This window comes from Asparagus officinalis, unplaced genomic scaffold, assembly GCF_001876935.1.
Source record: "Asparagus officinalis unplaced genomic scaffold, Aspof.V1 AsparagusV1_Un350, whole genome shotgun sequence".
Classification (NCBI taxonomy): domain Eukaryota; kingdom Viridiplantae; phylum Streptophyta; class Magnoliopsida; order Asparagales; family Asparagaceae; genus Asparagus; species Asparagus officinalis.
The window spans coordinates 205,860-217,133 of record NW_017972615.1 but is presented as its reverse complement, the minus strand read 5'-3'; the positions used below and the strand labels follow the sequence as shown (position 1 = coordinate 217,133).

At 34.9% G+C, this 11,274-nt stretch overlaps 1 protein-coding gene across 2 annotated transcripts in view; it reads left to right on the top strand.

The window, feature by feature from the left end:
* LOC109827671 overlaps positions 1 to 9,833 on the top strand; it is a 10,076-nt gene extending 243 nt beyond the window's left edge. The window contains exons 2-7 of one of the 2 annotated variants that reach the window (XM_020394682.1): positions 5,628 to 5,827; positions 5,944 to 5,996; positions 6,094 to 6,172; positions 6,268 to 6,406; positions 8,843 to 8,956; positions 9,548 to 9,833. In XM_020394682.1, the coding sequence (XP_020250271.1) occupies positions 5,652 to 5,827; positions 5,944 to 5,996; positions 6,094 to 6,172; positions 6,268 to 6,406; positions 8,843 to 8,956; positions 9,548 to 9,739 (753 nt within the window). In that variant the 5' untranslated portion in view covers positions 5,628 to 5,651 and the 3' untranslated portion in view covers positions 9,740 to 9,833. Of the gene's footprint in view, positions 1 to 5,627; positions 5,828 to 5,940; positions 5,997 to 6,093; positions 6,173 to 6,267; positions 6,407 to 8,842; positions 8,957 to 9,547 lie in introns of both variants that reach the window. The other variant, XM_020394681.1, reaches the window with a different exon arrangement.
* Positions 9,834 to 11,274: the final 1,441 nt, after the last annotated feature.

Sequence of the window (11,274 nt, the reverse complement as noted above, 5' to 3'; positions counted from 1 at the left end):
TCTCTCTCTCTCTCTCTCTCTCTCTCTCTCTCTCTCTCTCTCTCTCTCTGTGTCAAATTGTTGTCTTGTGCTGATGAAGTGATTCGATTGATTAGAGCTCTTTTTGCTCTTTACCCAGATGGTATTTTTCGATTTTAGTCCAATATTGGGCGGTAGAGGAAGTAATTTTGGTAGGTATGATTCATGGGTTTTGGACATTACTCAATGTATTTGGCTAGTCTCGTTTAATTTGATGAGAGAACCATCAAGAAAGACCCTGTAGGTGTTTGTTTTAGATGTAGACTTTGATTCTATGAATTACTTTTCCAATTTTCCAACAGGATTATCCTCGTAAAGGAGAGAACTGTTGATTACATGGAAAAGTTGCATGAGGGCAAAAGACTACCACCTTTAGCTATGTTATTTTGTCTACCTTTAGAACGATCCGTGTTAATCGCATCGTATGTTTAGTTTGGCGTATGAGGGGCCTTGTATAGAATATTGTTCGAAGCTGCAATTACTTATTTTGGAAGTCTGATCAAAAGTAGAAATTGTGACTCGCTAACAAGGGGTTGCGAAATGCTCTTCTTGTTAACATTTCACTCTTAAGAATTGATACAAGTAGGAAATATTTTTTATAATAACTATGAGCATACAAATTGCCTTGGAGATCCCATCAGAGTGCTTTTAGATTGCAACAATGACAACCAAATCCCATTTGTTGTGAGTTTGACTGAGTGATCATTTTAAGTAAAAAGTTCATCATTTTAAGTAAGGATCATTTTAAGAATATATTGCTAGGGAATTGTAGCTGTAATACACTGTTGTCTCAAAATACCAATGAAGTTGAAGTGAAAATTCTATATTGCTGCAATTTAAACACCCATAAGACCCATGTCTTATGGGTTTGAATGTTGGAAAATCAATGAAAACTTGTCAATGAGATGAACAATTGGAACATAATTCTTGAGATGAATTTTCTTACCAGATAGGTTATAAATCAGTGCATTCAGGAAAAAAGTTAGAGACACCTTGATCTCCAAATGAGGGAAACTTATTGAAATGGTATGCAACTATGAACTCATGTCCTTTTGAATTAGCATGAAATAGTACACCGCTGCAATTTAATCCAAAAATTTCTGTGCTGATGGATATTTGGTGATTCAAGCCCAAAACTTTTCATATCATTATGTAAGATCATCCTGCCTAAGCTAAACCTCATTGGAGATCAAGGCTGCAGTTGAAAGTGAAGGAAATCGTGCTATATCTACATGCATAATACACAGCGGAAGACATGTATGTACAAAAATACTAAGCATGTAGAGAGCATGAAATATTCATATAGATCGTCTAATTAAATCTAACATGATCCTTATTATTAAGTGAGCATACAAGAGTTAGAAAGTCATACTTTCGTAGCGTGATTCGATGGAAGATTGAATAACCCCTAGCTCTTGCTCCTTGTAGTAGAAAATCTCCTCGTAGTGGATCTCCAAGTCTTCAAGTGGGCTTGATAAAATGAGAGTCTTCTTAAGGCACAAGACAAGATATCCACCCCGGGGTTCTTAAAATCCTACTACTTCCTCTTGCTCAAAGATTGCTAAAGTTTAGTAAGAGGAGAGCTCTCTTTTATTCTCTTATGGAAAAAAACACTTAGCTAATTTTTCATTAACCTTTCCATAAGAAAAAGAGTTCATATTTATAGAGTGAAATGTGTTCATGATATGAATGACTCATCCTATGAGTCATGCAATGGATCATCAAAAATTAATGATTAATCAAGTGAGTCATGCAATGAATCATCTTATGAATCATTACATTTCAAAACCATGTGCTAATAAACCATGTGCTCAAACCATACCACTAAGTGACTCATCTCATGACTCATTATACATGGTATGTGTATTTCATAAATGAGAATACCAAATTATTATCACTAATACAGTATTTCATAAATACGGTATATAGTATTATTCCAATCTTTAACTAATTAGTCACTATATGACCAAATAAATCAAGAGTTGACCAAAAGTCAACTGTTGACCAAAAAGTCAACTAGTTGACTAAAAGTTAACTTTGTGGGAAAAATACTGGAATTCATTTCCTAAGTACATAGCATTCCGATTTTACCGATATACATAACTATTTATGTGTATCCGGAAGAAATCATATATGCGTATCAATCATACGCATCACACTATAAATTGTGTTTCATAGGATTCAAGTACGCGCTTGGTGTGACTCTAGGGCCCAACTTAAAAAACTCGGTAGTGGATCATATCCATAAGTACAACAGAGGTGCTAGCTACACATGAAGACCACCCGGGTATAAGTTGTGATAAAGGTCTGCAAGATGCTTATCCAATTTTATCAGGACCACTCAATGATAATACCGTACAGTCCGGTCTCTTCGTCAAACCATGTCAAACTATTGAGCCTAGGGTATGGCAAACTGTCAAACCCTAATAGCTTGATTAGTGTTTATTGATATTAAACTCATAACCTATAAGATCAAACTGACACTCAGTTTATCTTATTCACCTTGGCCAAGGATTTCCAGGCTATAGTTATATCAAACAATCTTATGACATCAACCCCTATACTGGGAGAGACGAATCCCTTCTTGGCATCTCAATATCTACTTATGTCTCGGGATGTACCCAACAAGAACCGTTATGCACAATTCAATAAGAACTGTGGTTAGGTAAAAGTCTAAATACATCTTTACTGACATATAAGATATTGCACTCATGCCTCAGGTCAAGAGACTACTATGTACTATATCACTTGAGAACTTCTATTTGACAGTTAAGTATATTACCAACTAGATGTTCTCGGCGAGTCGTTCAGTCAACTCATTCACTAATGAGTCACCTGTATACTGTATCTTGATGTCTCACATCAATGATCTAAGAGATTGATCATCTCCTTCAAAAGGAGAAATAAAGCATACACTAGTCTAAACCAAAGTGATGATGTCCTATCTCAACACTTCATCAACTAGGAACATTTTAGAATATACGTTACCGACTAATCAGATCTCTTCATTACGATCACTATCCGAAATGTCTGATAGTCTAGTATTTATTCTAAGGACATTATCTGTATTTTTAGAACATCAGATAAATCTGACCAAAATAGCATACTATCATTTTGAACAAGGATGTTATATATACATATAGGTCCTGTTACAATATACAATAATTGCCTGCAGGGCACCTATATCTAACAGAAAGATACGACAATCACGGGACAAATTGTTTGGTCTGCACAACTGGCACTTGAGGTTTCTGTCTTCGAATAGAAGTTGTACATCTAGCAAGTAAGAAATATAAAAAAGCTGAAACATTTAAACAGTTACTAACTTTGGTTATTATTAACAATATCTTTGTAAATTTCTACTCTTAGACTGCTACCATTTTTGTTTTCATTGAACAGAAACCTATTACCACAGTCAAGTTCAAGCATCCCATTAACCATTTTGGTTTATTAGATTGCTTTTGGGATGCCAAATTACCAAATCGTCGATTCCTACTTCCTTTCTAGTTATCTATCTTATATATTCTCAAATTCCTGATGGCCACAAGGGAAAGATTTGAATCAAGATGTAGAAGTTTCGCCTTATTGTTTTATGAAACATCATGCCAAATTACAAGTACCTTTTCCACTCATATCTAGCCTCCTCCTTTGAGGTGAAGTCATTTTTTTCTCTTTCGTTACATTGTCTTGTGCTATTTGGATTGTCTATAAATCATTCAGTTCTAAACTTGGGGTTTAGTCTATTGAAGACACAAGGAAGGGCTCAGGGGGTTGGGGGTGGGAGTAAGTTCACCACCAAGAAGATGGCTAGATGAACACGTGGTTGAGTAAGTTCTTACATATGACTCAAATAAGGTTATACCTACTTAATCGATATAGTTCCTAGCTTGTTTGCATAACTGATCTGTAGTCAAGACTCATGAGGCTTTACATCAATAAGTGACATCAATGACCATTTATGTTACCCGGGTACTTCTATAATGAAGCCATACCTGTACTGGACACGTACGTGACACTTTCCCGTACCCAAACTTCATGGACACTTCTTGAATATATGCATGCATTTATTACAACATGTAGTACCCAAACTTCATGGACACTTCTTGAATATATGCATGCATTTATTACAACATGTACTCAATTATATGATATATGTGTTAATTTATTGAATATATGCATGCATTTATTACAACATGTACTCAATTATATGATATATGTGTTAATTTAAAACACTTATCAAACGCTTCTTGGACGTATAGCTTTTCACATCCGTTTCTTAAAACTAGTTAGATATGAGTCAGGTTCATTTCAGTCCATACCCAAGTTCAAAACTATATACTATATAGTTAAAGGGTCGTTTGGATGTCTAGTTAAAAAAAAGTTGTTTCCAATTTATGATAATCAATATGATAAAAGAAAGTTAAAAATGTGATCAGAATTTTAATTCTAATGACACATGAAACGGAAAAAATGATCTCATGTACATTATTAATTCAAATATATATATATATATATATATATATATATATATATATATATATATATATATATATGTGTGTGTGTGTGTGTGTGTGTGTGTGTGTGTGTGTGTGTGTGTGTGTGTGCGCGCGCGCGCGCGTGTGTGTGTGTGCGCGCGCGCATGCGCGCATACACACACACACATATATATTTGTGTGTGTGTGTGTATATATGTATATATAGCCATGTCCCCGTACCATACATTTTATAATTTTGCCATGCCCCATGCCCGTAACCGTACCCGTACCCATACTAGTACCCGTACCCGTTTCCATGCAACTTAGGTGACCATCTTTCTATGGGTCTTTATATGTTTACATCACTTTAAGACTTTGTTTGCATTGGTTAGAACCCAGTGTGGAGCATATGTAATATTATATATGGAAGTGCTGTAATCTCATCCAACATGGATTAAGGTTCTCTTTGATTCACATGCTTCATACTTGCTCTCAATTGTGATGCAGTTTTTTGTCGTGGTGGTCCAATACATCGGCATGTGGATAGACTAAGTTTCAAGTGTGGGTTTGGTCTAGTAAAAACATGAAGATGGTAACTTAGTCCCTTACTAAAAGATGATTAGATGGTTGTGTGATGAACTCAACTCAAAAGTAGGCACTCCTTTTGAATTGATATGGTCTCATAATTAGTTTACTCTGTCTCGTGGCCCTTTGCAGCCCAGAAACTCTCTAGTTGACTAACAAATAAAAGTAAAACACTGTTTATGCTCTTATTGCTTTTCTTGTTTTATCAATTCACTTCATAAGTTAACTGTGGTTTACATCATTTCATTTGCTTCATATGGCTAAATACTGTTATCGGTTTGCAAATTCTATAAATTCGATTGTTTTTTAGACTAACTCGGGAACTACTGAAGATCAGAGAAAACATGTTCAAGTCTGGCCAAAATGGAACCTTCTGAAATTTCCATAGCATGTTTGCTTAATTGTACCGTGTTGGTTTATGTTGATAATATTCAAGTACTAAATTCATCTATTCAATCTTTATTTCATTTGATTTCACCATAGTATTTTAGTTGTATTATTTATGCTCCAATGTCCATCATACTATCACTCAGAAAAATTCACTTGCAGCCAGGAGTAATCAACTAGGAATCCATGGGAGTCGATGATGCATCGAACTCTTTGAAAAAGCATTCTACATCTCTAAAAGAGATTCATGGTGTGCAACTCGTATACCAAAATCCATTTACAGTTGGGAGACATCTTTGTAAGGACAGAACGACTTCTGAAGACTCGGAAATTGTGGAAACAAGTCAAAGATTGCTATTGCGGTAAGAAGTCAAAATTATTTTCAGTTACATAATTCTTTGACTGCTGAAATTTCCACTATCTCATGCTACTGTGGATATAAAAATAACTAATTAGCATACATTTATGTATTTAGAAGAATATGGCAGCAGAGGCCATCATGCTTGAGACCTATTCGCTGTTGTTTGCATGGTATGATAGTGAAGATTGTCCTATTTCTTGTATGTTCAATTTCCAAACGCTCTCCTGTAGATAAAGACTGAAATTTGCTTTTCATCCTCTCTTTTAGGTGATCGGCACATTGCAGAAACTATTGCTAATGTTTTAACTTCATTACCTTTTATTATTCTTGGATCTCAGGCTCCAAGGTACATTCTCTTGAACTAGATAGTGAGAATTTCATTTTTTTTTCCAATGTTGCTTAAGAAAAAAAATATGAGAAATTGACTGTTGATGCTTGCAGAAAGAATCTGAAAACCACTCTGTATGCCAATTCATTAATTGGTGTTGGGGTTGCTTCAAGTTTATACCATTTATCTAGAGGGAAAGCCAGAAAATACTTGAGATGGGCAGACTATACGATGATAGCAGCAACTACTCTTGTAAGTTATCTTACTCAATTTAACCTTTAAAGGAGACGGAAATGGAACCTGGTTGTGAATAAACACACCCCTTAAGAATCTTAATCAGCATGGCCTTTAATTAAAATGGCCAGCTCCACAGCTTATCATGCACATGATTTGTACCAAAATAAGCTACTAATCATACTTCAATCTGAAAAGTAAATTGTTTTATGGAAAATCTCTATTATCAACAGTAAACAGAATAATTTGTTTATAGTAGATGCATATAAATATATTATTAAGTAGTTTGGTCACATATCTTCAGTTTCAGATAGTTTGAAATGCAACAAGATCATATGTTTAAGAGACATCACATCAATTACAATAATTCCATGGAAAACTTGAAATTGTTACTTTATGCTCAACTATTGTCCAGTGAAGATAGAACCCATAAGAAATGACGTAAATATTTTTCACAAGGACAGTTGATAAGAAAGAATGAAATATGAGACCTCCGAAAGGGCTTCCTTTAGTATAGTGTAAAATTATGACGCGAAGCTACAGAATAATACCTATCATATAACCAAGAATGACAGTACTTTTAGTGTATAGATTTGTTATTATTTTGTTGTGGTTATTAACCTTTTTCATCTAGGGTTGGCACTGTAGCTTCTCGATTACTGACATAAGAGAACCTAAAAAAATATGGTTTTGGCTAGACAGTTGATGGAGAGGACAATGAGAGAAACCATATGAAATGTGCATCATGTTTTCCAATAAATGCTGTTGCATTAAAACTAATTACTATTATTCGGCAATTTAGGTCAATTCACATAGAATTTTACTTAAGATCTCGACCGAAACCGAAGACTTGTGCAAACAATAAACACGAGTACTTGTTCTTTCTTCGACATTACCTTATGATGTCATAAAAGGACTTGTGTGTCCTTATTTTTTTTTATTTTTTCATGAATTACACCATGTAGAGTGACAATGGCCATTACATTGTATCTAACCATTTTAATGTAATTGATTTATTAAATATCTAATTATCTATACCTGTGTATATATTTTCTACTTCCATGAAACGCCTGTTTCCTAGATTTTAGGAATTGTCACATCCATGGACATTATTTTATAGTTTATAATTTGTCATGTTAATGAAATTTATTGTATCTGTCCTGTATTCAATCTTGAGATTCAATTCACTTGTGCATGCAGTCATTAAAGAATCAGACTATAATATTTCAAATATTGCAAGTGTAACCTTATTCTATCATAATCACTTTTTCATGCCTCTTTTTTCCAAAGTTAGTTGGAAAATAACTCTTGACATTGTTTATAAAACTTTTTGTCGCATTACCACATTCCAAACAGCTGCAAGTTATAAGTCTTCCGTACATATTTTGTTATTCGTTGGCATTTTCTTCTAAGTAATACTTTCTTGGTGCACCTGATTATAACACAATATTTTTACACTAAGGTAAAAAAGCATCATAAACAAGATATTTTCCTTTAGACTTTCCAAACTAATATTATTCACATGTACGTGATAAAGGGCAGCCTCCCACATTACATAATTTTATAAAATTAAACTTTTCCGATAACTGCAACGTCTAATGCATGCACACAGAAATCCAACCTTTCCTATGTTCTTCCTTCTCATATGTCCAACTACAGAATTTTTTTTTTACCATAGTTCTTTCTCATTCGAAATAAATCTAGTAGGAATACAATAGTTGGCGATAACAAAAGTAACGTATGGTACTACTCACAGAAAAGCCTTTTGTGCTGTTGGTAGGTGGGCATGATTACCCATGCTTATGGATTACCTGAAACTTTAGTATCAACATCTATTTATACCTTTAACTTTCTACTAGAACACAGCTTCTTTATTCAGGGGTTTGTTTTCTGAGAAGATGAATAATGTTCTCATAGTGAGTAACCTATCTTAACAGTTTCCGGAAAATTTACACCTTTCTCTTGAGAGCTGTTTTGGACAACAAGAAAACAAACTGTCCTGGAATAAGTTATGCCTTTTTAATGTCCTAGACAACACAGTTGTTCATTGGTGTTCTTTTCTGAGCAGCTGACAAACACTGTCATATTCCATAATCTACTTAACTGCAATGTTTCAAAATTTCTTAGTCATCTTTGGTAATCTACGATGGAGTCGCAAGAGATGTTTTGGACAATATGAAAACATCTCGTTGTATGAAAGCAAATTCCAGAAATAAGGTTTGAGAAAGACAATATTGTCCTCCATCTAATCTTTTAAAGAAGTATATTCATCAACATGTGAGTGTTACTTGAATGTTATCTGCTGATTTTCTTTTGCTGGAGTAAAATGTTTAAACTTTTACTGTAAAAGAGGGTGGAGAACTGAACTTAACTTTGATTAATATTTACAATAATTTTCTTCATATTAGCACAAGGATATCTCAATGTGGCTAATGTACTATTGATTTCGTGCAGTGTCTTTCAGGAGCTCTGCGGGATGAGAATCCTCGACTGTTAATGGCAGCTTCAACATTTCTTTTGCCCATTCAGCCTCTGATGGTTTCAGCTGTTCACACTGGAATGATGGAGGTAAATCTCTTCTAGGTACCAAGCATCTATAGTTTTACTTAGCGATATCACTAGAAATATTAACATTATCTGAGGACTTTCCATGATATACTAAGCTGGTACCAGGCTTTCAATTCTATTATCTCTGTTTATGTAGATCATCTGTGTGATAAATCATATGTTAAATATAATTAGATCGGAATATCTGGATATTTATGAATGGGAATATTTTAAAATCCAGGTGGAGTCTCAGTTAATACAATCTTGCTATACAAACAAAGGTGAATACTGAATAGGCACTTCCTTCGAAATCTTTCTGTCTCTCTCTTGGACCAAAACTAGGGATGACTGGACAGTAAGAAACTTCATAGTATTCCCTTTCCATATTGTCTATTTAAGCATATAAAGTACTCTTGGTACCTAATGAAAATGTTGCTGTTATCGAAGCGGTACATTTCTACCTTACTTGGGAAATAATGTCAGCTGAATTTCAGTGGTGTAACCGCTAATAACATAATCTAGGGGGTGAATCTGCAGTTAATCCTAAAGTATTCATGTTGCAATAATCAATTGAAGGATTTTTTTTCTTCCAAAATTGTTTACTTTTCTCAGGTTGCATTTGCAAGAAGAGCATCCACGAAACCAGAGCTAAAGATGGCACACAATCTTCATGCGGTATCATCTCTGTTAGGTGGTGCCCTGTTCATTGCGGATGATTGCTTCCCGCAAACTCCTTATCTCCATGCTGCATGGCACCTCGCTGCAGCTGTTGGGGTTGGAACATGTAATAAGCTTCTTGAATAGTGTTATAACATTTTCAACAAAAATCAATTCGTTGACATCATTGTATAGTACCAAGAGTATTAATGCAGAAATCAGTTCTTAATGTTTTTGTACTTATGAGTAGCATTTTCATTCTTCCTTAATGAAGAAAGGCTAGAAATTTTTTTCTTGAAATCTCCACAGTGTCAACTTGGTCTCAGATATGGCTTTTACATCGTTTTGTAGTCATTGACTGATCACTTGAACGCAAAATGATGCATGGTCATTATGAGCTAGAGGGTGGAAAAATCCTTGACAAAAGCAGACATATACTGTTTACTGGTGTTAAACACAGTAACATACAATGATGCACTTGTAATTTTAATTGGAAGGGTTTGATGTTTGACAAATATGTGAAAAGAGCTTCTCTTGCTACATCTGTTCAGTGTGTGGAGAGAGACTTGAAGGTCCATGGACAAGAGAGAAAAAGCCCTGATCAGCTCCTAAAGCAGATTAAGACCCTAATGTTTATACCCATCTATAATAGTATAGTGCATCTTAGTTTCAGTGGTGGATTCAGTGCCCATAATATTGGAGGAAATTGTTCGTCTCGTCAGCTATGGCTATCATGTATATGTCAATGATTGTGGTTCTTTTGTAATCTGGGAATTGAAGCAGGAGTGTATGAGGGAATCTGTTAATTATAATGAGGCTGCTAATGATAGATTGTGGGTGCTATGAAGCAGATCCATTCTGGATCTCTCTTGTATTCATTCTACCACTAATCAATGCATTACTTGTGAAATTATCTCCAGAGAAGGAAGGGGACGTTGCTGGGTGACAGGAGTTTATGCATCTAACCAGCTGAGGAAAGAGTGGGCTCTCTGAATAAACTGCATATGTCATCTGCCACTGCTAATAAGTGATATTTTAATGATGTGTTGTCATCAGAGGATAATGTGGCGGTCCGTCCAGGATCATGAAATGAAAGGGTTTTCAGGTGTCAGATAGAATTTGGTGCGGATTAGATAGATCTCTAGTCAATGATCACTGGGTGATGAGTTCTACTGCAGGCCAGGCTGATTAATTCCGAGCCGGAGCTTCTGATCATTCATCAAGGTTCATGACCGTCTTTGAAGACAAAAATGAATGTAAGAAACCTTTTCGATTCTATAAAATGTGGACTTCTCATGCGCTCTTTCTTCCCATTATTAATAGAGTACGGTAGAAGAGGGTTAAAGGCTGCACTATGTGTACACTCTTTAGAATCTTGAGAGGGTGGCGAAAGCTATACAGAATATTGAGAATGTACAGAAATTACTTCATAATAATCTAAGGGATTCTGGATTGATTAATCTAGAGAAAAGATATCTGAAGGACTATAGTTTGTTATTCCAATCTAAAATCTCTTTTTATCATGAAAAGGCAAAAATCCAATGGAGCCTGCTGGGAGATAAAAGGTAGCACTTTCTTTCATTCTTCCATGAAAATTAGAAGAGACTAACTTTGCAAAAACAAGAGTCCGAAAAATGGGGGAAAAAAAAAACTCTTGAATTCAAGTTGATTCTATCTTATAA